Source organism: Sus scrofa, chromosome 8, assembly GCF_000003025.6.
Source record: "Sus scrofa isolate TJ Tabasco breed Duroc chromosome 8, Sscrofa11.1, whole genome shotgun sequence".
NCBI lineage: Eukaryota > Metazoa > Chordata > Mammalia > Artiodactyla > Suidae > Sus > Sus scrofa.
Genome location: NC_010450.4, coordinates 40157036 through 40174833, shown reverse-complemented (window position 1 = coordinate 40174833; position 17798 = coordinate 40157036). Strand labels below are relative to the sequence as shown.

Genomic DNA, 17798 nt, shown 5'->3' with positions numbered 1-17798 from the left:
CAGGCTTCTCTCCTCTGTCTCTCACCCACCTTTCACACTATCTGGTTTTGTTCACATTGCTCTCTCTGCCTACAATGTTCTATACATCATCTCTCTCCTACTAATGAAAACTCAACTGTCTTTCTTTTGTGTGTGTGTGCTTTTTTCTTCTGCCCCGCCTATGGCATGAGGAAATTCCCCAGCCAGGGATCAAACACATGCCACAGCAGCAGCCCAAGCTGCTGCAGTGACAACGCTGGATTCTCAACCCGCTGCACAACATAAGAACTTCTCAACCATTTTTCATTTATTACATCCCATTTGAATCCTTCTAGGCTCTGTGACGTAGGATAACCCATGCTCACCTCTGAACTCCCTACTGCATTCTGTCAATACACCACATAACACCTGTCACAGTATACCAGGATTATTAGTTCACATGTACACATCACTCAGATCATGAGCTTCCTGAATACAAAGACTCTGTTTTACATAGCATCCAGCATAGTGCTGGTTCAGATATATTTTTTTTTCCTTCTTTCTCACCAAGCCTAATAATGATGGTTCAAATGGCAGTTAAGTGGACAAGACCTTGGATTTTATCCAACCACACCACACACTACTGCCAGTGTCACTCTCCTGATCACTAATAGGCGGTAATCCCTGCAATTCTTCCTCCTGGTTCCTAGGCTGTCTAAAGCTAAATCACACCCTACATATTCTTCTCCAGAAAGAATTCTCTGATCCACTAAGGCTGATTTCTGAAATAATCCTTTTATTTACTTCTACTCAATTAAGACTTAAATTTCTTTGTCCAAGCCAAAGGGCAAATCTTTCCTAAATCTGTAATATTTTTCAATTTCGCTTCTCTATGCTCTCAAGGTTTCCATTAAAATGGTAATATGCTTTTCTCTACTATTGCATCCCACTTTTAACTTAAAAAAAAGGAAGTAGAAAGGACCTATATATAGCATCCAACGTAATTTCTAATCCCAAAGTAGTTTCTAATTAACTCTCTCATATCTCCAATTTCCACAGCATTTTGTTTAAAGTATACATTTTAGCACTTAATAATACCTACTAAATTTACTTATTTGGGAACTAATTACATCTTTGTAATGTTTTTGGTATTCTCCAGAGTTGCAGAGTTCTTTGAAAACAATAATCTCACAGAAATCTGAACAAGGATATTTCAGAAATTTATTTAAGGTGACAGAAATATTTCTGAAACTCAGTGTAAATCAGATGAGATCGGGCAAGTTCAGGGTAGGATAGTCGTAAACTGAAATTCAATGTAAATCAAACTGCAACTTGAAAATACCAAACACTACCACCACATACTATTAGTGGCAGATTTTGAGCACTAGCAACAAAATATAGCTTACAGACCACGATACGCATAAAGAAAAAGCATGAGCCATACACACCCTATCCCAAATCAGTATTTCCAACAGACAATATTTAAGCACATTAAGGCAAAAAAAAAAAAGAAAAAGAAAAAAGAGAATACTCATCAAATTCAAGTCCCTATTCATTCGGAATCAAATAAATCAAAATGGAACAACAACCTCCTCTCACATAATCAAAGACACTTCCAAATAATTTTTGATAGACCATATGTACATAAAAAACTCATTCATGATGGCTACCTTCAATACGAGACCAGGCCCTAGGAGTTTCTTTTTATTCTTTACTTTCAGAAGTTTACTGCAAAAAGATAAAATACAGAGAAACTGGCCGTTTAAAAAGGCAGTTCTCCTTCCTGTTAGAAGAAAATAAAAAGCACCACTGCAAACGAACTATTTCATAATCAAGGTAACTTCCTATCTATTCACTGCAATCATAAAAAACAACATATTCAATGTCTAAATAGGTAGCTATCACCAAGAAGAACCTGATGACCATTTAAAATAAGACATCACACACTTTCAAAATATTTACAGCAGAACAAGAACCAAATACTTACCCAAAGTAGGATGTAAATTAAAATTAAATTCTCTATACAGAACTGTGTCCAGCAGAGCGGCTACATCTGCGGATATAGCACATGCATTGCATAAGGCAGTATTTTGGTGGACAGGGCTGTAGCCCCAAATGGGACACAGAAAAGTTCCTGCCCACAAAAGTTCCCTGAGTATATAACCCAATCTAAAAGCCACTCCCAGTCTTCATCCCAGTGTCTCTCAATATAAGAATTAAGAATTAAGGTAAAGAAGAAGAATATACAATCACATTTTGAGAAAAGTCTGTAGGTTGCTGTATACTGCACAGGTATGAAAATATATTACTATTCTTCAGACTGAGTCTGTAATCACATGGAATGGAGAAGCCAGAAGTCAGACTTGATACCCAAGTAATTTTATCAACCTGCAAGTCTCTTACTAAACCTACTCCTTTTAAGTATTAATTTAAAAAATCAACAGCTTTATCCTATTCTGTTGAGTCTTTCACAGTGACTCGCAAAGAATGTCTAAGATTCTTAAACATCTTAAACTACAAGAAACACTACACCAATGACTTCAGTGTCATACAAATAATATGCAGTATGCCATCTGCCTTACTATTTTTTAACAGAAAATCAGGAAAAATAAGTCTCGAATTCTGATAAAGATTATAGCAGGACCTACAATGAGTGCTTAGTCTGTTGGCATAAACTTTTATATCCTACAAACAAACATACATTATGACTCAAAATAAAAATCACAACATATAGCAAGAACAGTTTTACTTGGCATTGTTAGTATAATAGGCTACAATTCACATGCTTGCAAAGTGGAGATAAAACAACAATCAGCAAATTTGTAAGTCACCAGGAAGCTAAAGGATTGGAAAAAAGGTAGCTATTTCCACTTTAATCTCATCCCTTGAGTAGTGGTATGGGAGCAGACTCAAGAACAAAAAAATGAGAGCAACCAAGGATAATTTACTAAAATTCACCTTAAAAAGATTGAATCTGCCATCTTGGATCTCTGCACCTGGTGTAACTTCCATAGTACAGTCTTCGGCCTAAGTTAAATAACATATTCCCCATTAAGATACCACATAAATTTTAATTGTAGGCCATATAAAGACAAACTAGCTGTGGCTAGTTTGTGACTTGAAACTAAAAACATCAGATAATCATTAATATGAAACTCTGAAAGGGAAGGAAGGGAAAAAAACAAACATGGTAAAATGGAATTTTTAAACTATCACATAGCATTTAACCACCTTTATAGGGAACAACTGATTTACTTAGGGAATAAAACTGGGACAGTAGAAAAGGCTGGGGTATTTTGGAATATTTACTAATTACCGTAATTTTATTAGTAGTAGAGGTAACTGGTATAACTTCAAGTCCCATTCGTATCCTCTTTTGTTTTTCACAGTAAGCTTTCCAGGTATCTTCATTAAACCCATAATTAAAATAATCAGAAAGATCAGCACCTAAAGATAAGACACACTTTTAGTGTGCAAATATTTCAATTCTATTTTTATGCAGCATATAATATATATTAAACTGTAAGAATAAAAATGGAGGGCGTTCCCTTCGTGGCTCAGCGGTTAATGAAACCGACTAGGATCCATAAGGATTCGGCTTCGATCCTTGGCCTTGCTCAGTGGGTTAAGGATCCGGCATTGCCGTGAGCTGTGGTGTAGGTCACAGATGCGGCTTGGATCCTGCATTGCTGTGGCTCTGGCATAGGCCAGAGACTACAGCTCTGATTCACCTCCTAGTCTGGGAACTTCCATATGCCGCGGGAGCGGCCCTAGAAAAGGCAAAAAGACAAAAAAAAAAAAAAAAAAAAAGAATTATTTCCTTTAGAAATGGCATTAATAAAACAATGTGCAAAGTCTACTCTTACGTAATGCTAGGCTGTAAGATTTATTAATACAGGTCATTATTATGATATTCATAAGACAACAAAAATTACATTTAAAAAATAATATTCTAAACTGATGCTGAAAAAAACTTTTCTAATAACTGTTTATAATAAAAATCTTTTTAAACTGACATAATCCATAATAATCTTACCAGGTTTTCGCCATGGTTTATCTTCAAAAGAATCCAAATCAACCTCCAAGAGTGGAACTCCATTAATGCTTCCAGGTGCGTCAAGATCCACTCCTTTGACTTTCGTTCCTACTTTAGAAAAGTACAAAATGGTGAAGGAACCACATTGGAAAGAAGCTGATACTACAGACAAACAGAAAACACTGACACCTTTTTACTACTGTTAGCATAAAATACGGCAAAATCCTAAACAAAACGGCAAGGTTTACCATAAATAAACAGTAAGGTCAAAATGTATGGTATAGCTGTAAGTTAAAACGGATAGAGAAATTAGGGACTTGTTGCTCACAATAAGGGATTCCTATACCAAAAGGAAGTTGCTAACTTCCATGTTCTAAATCACTGTAGTCTGTGAGCTAAGAAAGATTTTTTACTTCTTCAAAGGTTATAGGACAAACAAAAAAACCACACATACGTGACAGAAACCCTATGTGACCCACACAACCTAAAATATTGATTACCTAGCCCTTTACAGAAAGTATCTCCACTACATGAAAAATGGTCAAAAACTGCTTTTTAAAAATGAGCTGTAACAGCTTACAACCTATTCATGACCTATTCAGATATATATTCCTATGGATGCAACTGCAAATACAAATTTTACCTGTAGTCCCATAAACTCTTCCTCCTGTCTTGATGTTAAGATTTACAGGTGCTGTGCCGTAACTCCTAAAAGTAAAATAATAAAAATTATCCTGAGAAACTTAAAGTAAAAACAGCAATATATTCTGTATGTAACATAAATTATACACCCAAACATTAACTGAATAAACTGAAACTAGTTCAAACATTTTAGAAAATGTTTTAAACTAATTTTAAGGGTCTGTTCCTTGCTTAAAAAAAGATAAAAACAAGTATTTTTTTAAAAGTCTAATTTTCCAACTCAAAAACCTACTTGCTACTAACTCAATTTCCCACTGTAATAAACTTCCCAGAAATTTGACTGTGAAAGAACAGTTTAAATGCTTTGTTTTCATCTCATCTCCTACTCATTCAAATGGACTTGTGAAAATGCACTGCTTTTCACCTGCCTAATAATTTTCATCTTTTGTCTCCAGTGTATTAAATTTGAAACCTAGGTAATTCTGCTTAAAGATATAAGGATAAATTCAACAAAATATTCAAATACTTGTATAAAGCTCCACTGCTATAAACACAGGAAGTATGAAGTAGCCCCAAATAAACTGTTACTGTCAAGCACTACTTCTACTTAAAATGTTTACTCATCTCATTGGCTAATTAATTCATTTAGTAACTGCTCGAGCATCCACATTACATCATATATAATGCTAAGCTAAAGAGAGAATGAGCAGCTAGACAAACATGGTTCCTCCCCCACAATGCTTACATTTCAACAATCTAAATTAAAAAAAAAAATCTAAATTTAGCACAGCAAAAGCTCTTTGGGATATCTATACATGATGTATAAAAGTCCTAGATGTTTGAAAGTCAAAGTAAAAAACTAAGGATTATTTTTAAATGGTTCTCTTACAGAACTGCTAAAAGATAAATCAAAACCATATTATAAAAGGTTTATCATACTTCATTACATGAATGTCTCTACTTTCCCTTTCCCATTCTGCCTTTTAAAACATTTTTTAAATGACACCAAACATTCATACTCGCTGTGTATAAAGAAGCTTAGCTACATCAAAAACCATTCTTAAGTAAATCTGATACCATCCAATAACCCCCCATGAAGTCTCAGGCTTCTCTAGGGGCTATATCCTATATACTTTAATGTCTAAAGAGAACGTCAAAATAAATTTATCAAGGGGAGTTCCCTGGTGCTCTAGTGGTTAGGATTCAGCGCTTTTCCTGCTACGGCCAGGGTTCAAACCCTGGGCTGGTAACTGAGACCCCACATCAAACCACTGCACACTGTAGTCAAAAAAAAAAAAAAAAAAAAAAAAAACATCAAAATATTTATTTTTGGAGTTCCCTAGTGGCTAGTGGTTAAGGATCTGGTGTTCTCACTGCTATGGTCCGAGGTCAATCCCTGGCCCAGGAACTTCTGTATGCTGCAAGCACAGCCAAAAAAATTTTTAAATTAAAAAATGTTTTAAATAAAAATATATAAAAAATAGGCTGGTAGGAGAGAGGGAAAAAAATTTAATCTACTCCTCCCACATTACCTACACATGGTAATACAATGTTATATACACAATGAACTGTCCAAAAACCTCTAAACCACTGCACCTTTTATCTACCCCTCCATCTATAACCAATCTGTTACCCATGTTATATCCACTTATTATTCACTCAAATATATCTAATTTTTCCATCTATCCCTATATTACTGTTGCTGGCTTAGTTTGGATTATCATCCCATGTGGACAATTACTTCATAGCTGTTAACTTCATTTCTATCTAGTCCATTTCAATTACCACTGCTAGAGTTTATATTTTCAAATAGTGGTGACTTGCCTATAAACCTTTTAAAGGTTCCATGATGATGACAACATGCTAACTCCCATCTCTTCAGTGGTTTCAAGCATCCTTTCTCATCTACCTTATCCTCTAGTCTTAAGATCCTCTAAGCCATGCTTCCACTACATATACATAGTATCACCCATCTAATTTATCTGTCCTTTTGTCTCAAGAATTATTCACACAAGTTCAAATAATACCACATCTAGGATCTTCTCTTCAACACCTACAGACTTTTAGCAACTTATTCCTTTATACAGCTTCATTCCCAATAAAGCTACTTAATGAACTATAGTGCAATTAACAAAATTTTATGTTTCCAATGCACAAGCACCACAATATATATCCATTCTGAAAAACAGAAAAGACGTCAATAGAAAAGATCTACCACCATAACAAAATCTAAACCTATACTTTATTCCCTTCGGATCTTCCTGTAAAATTCTTTCTATGTGCTCTGTGCATCCATGATAGTCCATTCACTTGATCCAGCTTTACAGACTATAATCCTTGAGACAACTTATCAGCCTAAAGAGCCTACAGGCAAATTAACCACTTGAAAAATACACTATGAAAAGCAAAAATACACACTTTTTTCTTTCTTTTTTTTTTTTTAATGCTTTTTAGGGCTGCACCCACAGCGTATGGAGGTTCCCAGGCCAGGGGTCTAATCCAAGCTACAGCTGCGGGCCTACACCACAGCCACAGCAACAGCAGATTCCAGCCGTGTGTGCAACCTACACCACAGTTCATGGCAACACCGGATCCTTAACCGACTGAATGAGGCCAGGGGTCATGGTTCCTAGTCGTATTCTTTTCCACTGCGCCACGACAGGAACTACAGAAATACTTTTGATATTGTTTTTATTGGACAAAAAAATTAAAAATCTAAACTCAGATCTGGATAAGTAAAACGTAAGAACAATGTAGATGTAAACAGCAATTCAAGGTTTTCTAATTCTATTTAAAGAATCTCAATTCATTTATAAAGATATTTCAATTTTAGAAATCAAAAATTGCTGCTTTTACATAACTTTACCTAATTAATTATTTTCAGGAAAAAAGTATTTTCATAGTGAAATCCCTTTTCATCATGAAACATAATTCACATATAACACTAAGTTAATTTTAAGTGTACAACATAATGATTTGACATATGTATAAACCGCAAAGTGATTACAATAACTTCAATTAATAGCTACTACCACACAGTTACAAATTTTTTTTTGGTGACAAGAATTTTTACCTCCTCTCTTAGCAATTCATTTGGTGAAATTTTAACAAAAGTTCTTTCATATCATGGTAAGATGGAAAAGTGTAAGAACAATTAAATCAATCACTAATTGTCTGATACAGGCACTCTACCTTTAATTTAAGCACACAGTTGTTACTTAAGAACTTACCCCAGAGTTCCCGTCCTGGCTTGGCAATAACAAGCCCGACTAGTATCCATGAGGATGCAGGTTCAATCCCTGGCTTCACTCAGTAGGTTAAGGAATTGGTGTTGCTATAAGCTGTGGTGTAGGTCACAGATGTGGCTCAGATCCCATGTTGCTGTAGCTGTGGTATAGGCCAGCAGCTACAGCTCCAATTTGACTCCTAGCCTGAGAACTTCCATATGCCACAGATGAGGCCCTAAAAAGACCAAAAAAAGAACTTACCCATACTGTGGTGCACCCGTTTTAATGTCTCCTATAGTGACATGAACATCATCCTCATCATCATCACTGTCGCTGTCACTGTCGTCTTCAGTCTCAGTCACTTTCTATATCAACATAAACAATCATAAAATACAGTCAACAATCCACTTCAATGACAAATATGAATCGCTGAAAAGGTTAATGGTTTTGCATTTTTTTGAGTTAATTACAGGGGAAAAATAATACCTACTTCAACTCAATTACAACTTTGATGATTTACATGATAAAGAGTTAAGAAGATGAAGTAACACCTTTTCTCAACATTCTTTTGGTAAATAACACCTCATGTATTTTTTGCTACTTTTATAACTGCCCCTCTTGCAAAAAAATCTAAGACAGTATACTAAAATATCAAGAAAATAAAATTATTTTTTAAAAGTATTTGAGGAATTTTTAACAAAAAGAATATGAAAGAGGAAAACAATCACGAGTCATGATTAAAAGCACCAAATAGTTAAGAAGCAGCTCACCTATTCCCAGCATCATTTACACGTAAAAGAGGCCCTACAAGCAAATGAATGAGGGTACACTTTTTTCCTATGAATAAAAGTAGGGCCATTTTTTTTTTTTTTTTTTTTTTTTTGCCTTTTCTTGAACCGCTTCCATGGCATATGGAGGTTCCCAGGCTAGGTGTAGGGGTCTAATCGGAGCTGTAGCCACCAGCCTATGCCTGAGCCACAGCAACAGAGCCACAGCAACTCGGGATCCGAGCCGCATCTGTGACCTACACCACAGCTCACGGCAACACCGGATCCTTAACCCACTGAGCAAGGGCAGGGAACGAACCCAAAACCTCATGGTTCCTAGTCAGATTCGTTAACCACTGCGCCACGATGGGAACTCCCAGTGGGGCCATTTATGAAAGTTTTATTTTTTTTGAGGCTGCTTTGTGCCTAGTCACATAATAGTAAATTCAAAAAGTAGATCAACTAGGCTAAATGCTTTTTTGTATACAAGTTCAAGTTGTTAGGCTTGCAGAATAACAACCTCCTCTGTTTTACAGGATTAAAATATTCATGGGACCAAGATTTGTTTAACCCCCCCCCAAAAAAATCACTTTTAACGGGCATGTGGTCAGACTGTCACTTACATAAAATAACAATTCGCTAAAGAACTTGACAAACTTGGGTTGAGAGATTCAATGTATGCTTTGAAAACCAGGCTCTCTGTGATCTAGTTAGTTGATCTAGGATCACTCAATTCCTTGAAAGCAATTAACATCAAGCTCTTGCACATGCTCCATTTCCTCTGCAATCCCCTTCCACTACTTCTTCTCACGGTTACCCTTTTTGATATTACCAGATGACAAAGGAAATTATAAGAGGGGGGCCCGATCATGCAAAATACCCCAGTCATGTTAAATTTTGGTTTTCTTCCCAAGTGAATGGGAAACTACTGATAAAGATTTTAAACAGAGAAGTAACCAGATCCCAAAGCCTTGTTACCGGTTTAGGTACACCATTTTCAGCAGTTTCATCTTCAATTCCAGATGGAGGATTAGCACTACAAACAACAAAAACAAGTACATGTCTGGTATTACTTTTCTGAAGTACAGAGCATACTAGTGTTTTTAAGCTATGTCTGAAGTTTCCTGAAGTTACTGTGCACTGGATATGCAAAGACATGGTAAAAACTGCCTGTCTGGGCCTAACACCTCACAAAGAACATGAACATTCAACACTGGAAGTAGTATGGAACTGCCTCCACAATGTTAATGATGGCAAATTTACAATCTGATGATAAGATATAATTTGAGGGTTTTGTTTTTTTTTTTTTGTCTTTTTGCCTTTTCTAGGGCTGCTCCTGCAGCATATGGAGGTTCCCAGACTAGGGATCTAATTGTAGCTGCAGCCGCCAGCCTATGCCACAGTCACAGCAACTTGGGATCCGAGCCAAGTCTGTGACCTACACCACAGCTCACAGCAACGCCAGATCCTTAACCCACTGAGCAAGGCTAGGGATCGAACCCACAACCTCATGGTTCCTAGTCAGATTCATTAACCACTGAGCCACGATGGGAACTCCGAGTTTTTTACATTTTTTTTGGCCATGTCCACAGCATGTAGAAGTTCCCTGGCCAGGGAACAAACCCACACCACTGCAGTGACCCAAGCCACAGCAGTGACAATGTTAGATCCTTAACCCACTGAGCCACCAGGGAACTCCCTTAATAAGTTTATAATTTATAATCTGTTTCTAATTTATCCTAAAATTATATTCAATATCAAAGTACTCTAGTAAATGCCAAGGACAAAAAAAATAAGTAAATAAATAAAAATTTTAAAAAGGAGTTCCTGTCGTGGCGCAGCAGAAACAAATCCGACTAGGAACCAAGAGGTTGCGGGTTCAATCCCTGGCCTTGCTCAGTGGGTTGAGGATCCAGTGTTGCTATGAGCTGTGGTGTAGGATGCAGACACGGCTCAGATCTTGCATTGCTGTGGCTGTGGTGTAGGCCAGCAGTTACATCTTGGATTAGACCCCTAGCCTGGGAACCTCCATATTCCGCAGCTGCAGCACTAAAAAGACAAAAGACAGGAAAAAAAAAAGTAATTGCCAAGGACTATGTAACACAGTTTCCTCTTTTACCTGGTGCCCAAGGAACTCAGATCTGTGATTTGATCACATTAACTCTTTCAGTATCTAGTAAACACACATGCTCTTGGTTCTCTGTTTCATCAGTCTTACTGGATATATGTTCTTTGTTGAATAAAAAATAAGTAAGATAAAAAGTTTTACCTTCATGTATGACTGGCTTCCAATTTGACCCAAAGGAGTGCCAGAACTAATTTTGAAGCATTAATAAAAATTACTTTTTTTTTTCTTATTTTTTGCACCACAGCATATGGAAGTTTCCAGGCCTGGCACTGAATCTGAGCCACAGCTGCAACCAACACCACAGTTGTGGCAGCATCAGATCCTTTTAATCCACTGCACTGGCTGTGAAATGAATCTATGCCTCCACAGTAACCTGAGCCAATGCAGTCAGATTCTTAACCCACTGTGCCATGATGAGAACTCCAAAAAAAAAAAAATTTTTTTTGTTTCCCAAGGCAAAAGGGATAAAAGCAAAAATAAACCAATGGGACTTAAACTGACAAGGCTTTCGCACAGCAAAGGAAACCATAAAAAAAAAAGACAACCTATAGAATGGGAGAAAATAATTTCAAAGGATGCAACTGGCAACAGCTTAATCTCTAAAATATACAAACAACTTACACAACTCAACAGCAAAAAAACTAACAACGCAATTAAAAAATAGGCAAAAGGCCTGAACAGACATTTCTCCAAAGAAGATATACAGATGGCCAATAAGCACATGAAAAAATGCTCAACATCACTGATTATTAGAGAAAAGCAAATCAAAACTACTATGAGGTACCACCTCACAACAGTCAGAATGGCCGTTATTAAAAAGTCCACAAATAACAAATACTGGAGGGGGTGTGGAACAAAGGGAACCCTCCTACACTATTGGTGGGAATGTAAATTGGTACAACCACTATGGAAAACAGTATGGAGGTACCTCAGAAAACTACAGAACTACATATATGACCCAGCAATCCCACTCTTGGGCATATATCCAGACAAAACTTTCCTTGAAAAAGACACATGTACAACGTAAATCCTCTCTGGACCAACTTTTCTCCATTATGTCATTCTTTTCCCTCAACAAAAGAAGCTTGTTTTCAAAAACAAAACAAAAGTAAAGAAAGTTCTTTCGGCACTAAAAAAAAAAAAGAAGAGAAAAGAAAAAGACACATGCACACATATGTTCACTGCAGCACTATTCACAACAGACAAGACATGGAAACAACCTAAGTGTCTGTTAGAGATGAATCGATTAAGAAGATCTGGTATATATACACAATAGATTACTATTCAGCCATAAAAAAGAACAAAATAATGCCATTCGAAGCAACATGGATGGAACTAGAGACTCTCATACTAAGTGAGATAAGTCCAAAAGAAAAGACAAATATGATATGATATTATATGGAATCTAATATACAGCATAAATGAAACTTTCCACAGAAAAGAAACTCAGGGACTTGGAGAACACACTTGTGGCTGCCAAAGGGGGAGAGGGATGGACTGGGACTCTGGGGTTCATAGATGCAAACTACTGCCTTTGGAACGGATAAGCACTAAGATCCTGCTGTACAGCACTGGGAACTGTATCTAGTCACTTGTGATGGAGCATGATGGAGGATAATGTGAGAAAAAGAATGTAGATGTGTGTGACTGGGTCACTTTGCTGTACAGTAGAAAAATGACAGAACACTGTAAACCAACTATAATGGAAAAAATAAAAATCATTAAAATTTTTTTGAATTATTTTAAGGCCAGTTAAAATTTGAATTGGTCTTGTTACAAGAAAATTGATATATAACACTAATTCTCTTAAGACTCAAGCATATGTCCATTCACCATGAGATAAAACTTAATAGTACTATACTGTAATTGCTTTCTTATATTTCTAATAATTATAGTTTTGATAGTAGGAATTAACCATTAACCTCATTTTATAGATAAACTGAAGTATAAGGCAACTCACAATTATTTTGTAGCATTTCTAGGGAAAATGTCCAGATGTTGATACAGGTCAAAGCTCTTTTCATTGAATTTCTGCTAATTAAGCAGTTTCCATATAAATCAATTTAATCTCATAGTGGTATTTTATAATCTTCTATCTTCAAATAAAACCAAAAACTTATCTCTTCCATTTTCACTATTCTACTACTTGACCCAAGGAAAAAAATATGCAGCCATAATTCTTTAGTACATTTCTCAGAAACAAGCTGAGTTTGCTTTTTATGTCACAAAACAGTATGTTTACCCAAAACGTGGATACATAAAACAAGATAATTGGTGACAGTACAATGCAATGGTTAAGAACAGTTTCAATGAGGGCCCAGTCACAAAGAAAGTGGGGAAACCTCTGAGGACAAGGACTTGACTCAGGGTAATGCAGTGTGTATGTACCATACTGGATACTAGAACACAGCTTTAGCAGAGCTCTCTTCCCCCAGAGACTTTTAAAAGTTCTCATTCTCTATCACCATTAAAATGCTAAAAACAAGATAAAATTATAAGCTTTTTGAAGAAAAACAAAACTTTAAGGGCAGATCTTTTCCTTTGGATGAAATAAACTTAATAGCTTTCAAAATAAAGTGTTACTAAGGAATATAAAGACATTTTAACAGTGCAGCCTTCCTCTCCAATCAATTTAACCAAGCTGTGTACTGAGGAATTAAAATTAAAGAATGTTTAACCAGAAAATAAGATTTGACAACAGTAGCCAAGAACTAGTACTAAGAAAAGAGAATAAAAACTAGTTCACAAAAATGTGTCTGATTATTTTCATTAATTTCCTGACCAAATGAAAAACGGGTATGAAGAAATATTTAACTACATTCATTAATGATAAACTACATAAATCCCAACTTTGTGGTTAATTGAGATTAGGGTTAGGAACTGGGTTGGATATATACACTTCAAAACTAAGTGACAAGATTTCAGATGATATATCAAAGGGTTAAAAAAAAAAATCTTCCAATATAGGAGATATTTTTAAGCAAGGAAGAAATAATTTCAAATTTCTACTTCTTACTTCTTCCCACCATTCACTTTTTTTTTTTTTTTTTAAGGGCTGCACCCAAGGCATATGGAATTTCCCAGGCTAGGGGTTGCATTGGAGCTGCAGCTGCTGACCTACACCACAGCTACAGCAATGTCCAGATCAATGTCCAGGCACGTCTGCAACCTACACCACACCTTGCAGCAACGCCAAATCCTTAACTCACTGATGGAGGCCAGGGATCGAATCCACATCCTCATGGATCTTAACCATCTGAGCCACAACGGAAATTCCTCCATTCACTCTTTGACAACAGTGTTCAGATATAATTTATATATCTCACAATCCATTCATTTGAAGTGTACAATTGAATGGTTTTTAATATGTTTACAGAATAGTGCAAACATCACACCATATAACTCTAGAACATGTTCATCACCTCCAAAAGAAATCTGCTATATATATATAGTCACTCTCCATTTTGCCATGCCCAGTCTCAGCACTCACTAGCTTCTGTTTCTATGGGTTTACTTAGTCTGTACATCTAGTACAATTAGAAATACAACATGTAGTCTTTTTTGACTGGTTTTAGCATGTTTTCGTGGTTCATTCATATTCTAACTAACACATATCAGTACTTCATTCGTGTCTTTTTACTGCCAAACAGTATTTCACTGCATAGATAAACCACTTTTTTAAACCTGTGCATTCATCATTTGATAGACACTTGGGATCTTTCCATTTCTTGGCTATTATGATGCTGCTATGAACATTCACATACAAGTCTCATTTCTCTAAAGAATATATCTAGGAAAATTCCTGGATCATCTGGTAGCTCTACATTTAACCTTTTGAAGAACTCTCAGACCATTATCCACAGCTGCACCGTTTTCCAATCCCACCATTAGTGCTATATAAGGGTTCTGATTTCCCCATTATCTTCACCAACACCTATTACTGTCTTTTTGATTACAGACATTCCTAGTCAGTGTGAGGTGGTGTTTCCTCCTATTTTTAAACGCAAATATTCTTTAAAAGCTCTTTCTGTAATCACCTCTCCCCTACTCTAAGACACTAAGGCATCTGGTCAGAATAATGTCAGCATATCGACATACTTGTATGCATGAGTTGTTGTGAAATTTTGAGTAAGTTGTTGGCTCCCCATATATGTTCTGTAAGTGATACTCATACTTTTCTAGTACTCTAAAAAAGGCAATCAATCTTAATTCATTAATTCCACACTGACTTCTGAATAAATCCAAACCTTGAAATAATAACCAAAGTGCATTACTCTATCCAAAATATTAAGAAGTTGTAAAAGCAGGAGTTCCTGTCGTGGCTCAGTGGTTAATGAATCCGAATAGGAACCATGAAGTTGTGGGTTCAATCCCTGGCCTTGCTCAGTGGGTTAAGGATCTCGCATTGCCATGAGCTGTGGTGTAGGTTGCAGATGCAGCTTGGATCTGGTGTTGCTGTGGCTGTGGTGTAGGTCAGCAGCTGTAGCTCCAATTTGACCCCTAGCCTGGGACCTCCATATGCCATGGGTTCAGCCCTAGAAAAGACAAAAAAAAAGACCAAAAAAAAAAAAAAGAAAGAAATTGTCAAAGTAGCTACCCAAAGAATTTTTTATAAAGATTTTTATTTTTCCTTATAGCTGGTTTCCAGTGTTCTGTCACTTTTCTACTGTACAGCAAGGTGACCCAGTCACACATACATGTATACATTGTTTTTCTCACATTATCATGCTCCATCATAAGTGACTAGATATAAAAAATTATTTAAAAATTTTCTTAGTAGTCAAATGGTTATACCGTGTATTCCACTATCGAGATCACTTATGAAAACAATGTTCCTTAATAGTGAAAAATTTTCAAACCCTTAAAAAACTTTGTCTCCTAGGCTATTAACAAATAAATGAAATTGGTATAAGATTAGGTCCTGAAATAGTAAAAAAAAGAACTCAATGTCTTCCCACCTTGAGTCAAAATGTAATTGAGCCAATGATCATAATGAAATACTTCTGACAATCTGCTACAAAATCACTGTACCACACAATCTATATAAGCATCAACAAGAAATTTCACTAACCTGGCATTTTCTTCTTCTGGCCTTTCAACTTCATTTTCATCTACCAAAAAAAATACATAAATAAATAAATAAAATTAACAAACAAAACTCTTTAAGAAACCAATATTATGAAAATCTGAAGTGATCATCACAAGCACTAACCTAGGTCCTTTGCCAAATCACTGTGCACATGCACGTCCCATGGGCCTATAAGCACATCCAAAGTTAGATCACCTTATAATAACTTAACAAGATATGTCTTTTACGAAAAATAAAAAAATAAAAAAAAAAAATCAGACTTTACTTCTATAAAAGTAAGCTTAATTTAAAAGGTACTAAAGATTTCTAGATCTGTGTAAAAGAAACCCTCAACATTTACAATTCAGAGTATTACTAATGCTAAATTTTGCCACCAAAAAAAAGATGTCTTTTACAAGTTTATCAAAATCAAAGTTTGTTAATCACATCACCAGGAGCTGCACGGTGCCTAAACGTGGTCTTTTACTACACTATTCTCAAGAGAATCAATATGCATTTTAGGCAAGGAAAAAACATTAACTTTCAAAATTAGTATCAGTAACAAACAAGAAGGGACCGTAACTTGATGGAAGTTAAAAATCAGTGTCACACAAGTCCCTTTCAAAGGGGCCATAAAAGATGTAGTGAACTTATTTGTGAAAAAAATATGCATGAGATGACACTGAAAACTATAAGCCTAGGGACATGAGATACTTCAATGATGTGGGTTAAGAGTAGTCTCTTAAAAAAGAAAAATTTCACCTTAATACAGGAGACATTCAGAGTTTTCTTTATGGGCCATAATGTATTCCATCTCTTTCTCTCTCTCTTAATTATTATTTTAAAGCACGACTTTCAGACAAGGAGGTACCCTTGCAGGTGCATTCCATACAAACTGACCATCAAGAAACAAGACGTTAGTTTTACAGCATCAACTTTATTTAGCTATTATTACAGAATGACTGTTTCTGGCAACAGGAAGGGCATCCTACAGTCAAGGGGCAAGAGGAGCCGCACCAACACAGCTTAGAGGCGATATTAAAAAACAGACGAAGAGCGCGGAGGCGAGGCGTCCGAGAAGCCCGAGTGAGTAGGAGGGAGAGACCGCGGGCCAGGACCCGCGCCCCCGGACCAGCCCCGAGCGGCCGCCGCGGGGTGGGAGCGCGTAGGGGGTGTGGGCTGGGCGTCCAGAGGCCGAGGGGGGCGGGGGACGCGCACGCCGCACTCGGCCTGAGTCAGGCCGGACGAGGCTCTGTGCGAGAGGCCCCGGGCGGCGGCGTCAGGGGCCCGGGACGCCAGCCGTCGGCAGACCCGGAGGAGAGGCCTGAGAGAACCCGGGAGAGAGAGAAGGGACAGGAAGTTCCGTACCGCCATAGAGCCACTCTTCCTCCTCATCCCCTCCGGTCCCGCCGCTCAGCTCCGACACTAGGCGCTCAACCTCGCCGGCCGACATGGCCGCCCCGAGCACAACTTAAAGGCGGCTATCAGCAGCCCCCTCCAACCCCTTCCCAAGCCTCGCTGCCCGGGGGCTCGAGAGGGGAGCGAACCCGCCGGCGAGCGAACGAAGAAAGCGCGAGACTCAAATCCAGGAGAGACGGCCGTGGCGGCGGCGGCAGCGGCGGTAAAGAAGACGACTCCGGCGCCGCTCCGCCCGCGCCCGCGCACGCGCACCAGCACCCAAGCGGCGCGGCGTCTCTAGGTAGCTTTGCTTCCGCAGCGGCGGCGGCCACCTGAGCCTGGTTGCGCACGCGCATCGTAGTTGGCCCCGCCTCCCGTGGAATCTCGCTTTGGTTTTTTAGCGTGACTTCCTCTTGTAACGTCGTGCGTCGTCTAGAATTCCCCTCCCCCAGTCCTATCTCTGGTAAACCGTATTGCTTTTCCTGGAGAGTACTCCATTGTTACTTTCTGCCTTTGGTGTTTACTTTTTCTTCTCAGTCGGTTTTTTTTTGTTTGTTGTTGTTTTTTAATCTTA

At 37.5% G+C, this 17798-nt stretch overlaps 1 protein-coding gene across 33 annotated transcripts in view; it reads right to left on the bottom strand.

Annotated features, from left to right (window-relative positions):
* The window catches only part of FIP1L1 (factor interacting with PAPOLA and CPSF1), a 77822-nt gene extending 60251 nt beyond the window's left edge, over window positions 1–17571 (bottom strand). For 5 of the 33 annotated variants that reach the window (XM_021101229.1, XM_021101232.1, XM_021101242.1 and 2 more), the window contains exons 1-9: window positions 17195–17549; window positions 15971–16015; window positions 15830–15869; window positions 9609–9666; window positions 8125–8228; window positions 4638–4702; window positions 3995–4102; window positions 3275–3405; window positions 2917–2985 (exon numbers count right to left, since the gene is read on the bottom strand). In XM_021101229.1, the coding sequence (XP_020956888.1) occupies window positions 2917–2985; window positions 3275–3405; window positions 3995–4102; window positions 4638–4702; window positions 8125–8228; window positions 9609–9666; window positions 15830–15869; window positions 15971–16015; window positions 17195–17279 (705 nt within the window). In that variant the 5' untranslated portion in view covers window positions 17280–17549. Of the gene's footprint in view, window positions 1–2916; window positions 2986–3274; window positions 3406–3994; window positions 4106–4637; window positions 4703–8124; window positions 8229–9608; window positions 9667–15829; window positions 15870–15970; window positions 16016–17194 lie in introns of all 33 variants that reach the window. The other 28 variants (XM_021101231.1, XM_021101246.1, XM_021101227.1 and 25 more) reach the window with 19 other exon arrangements.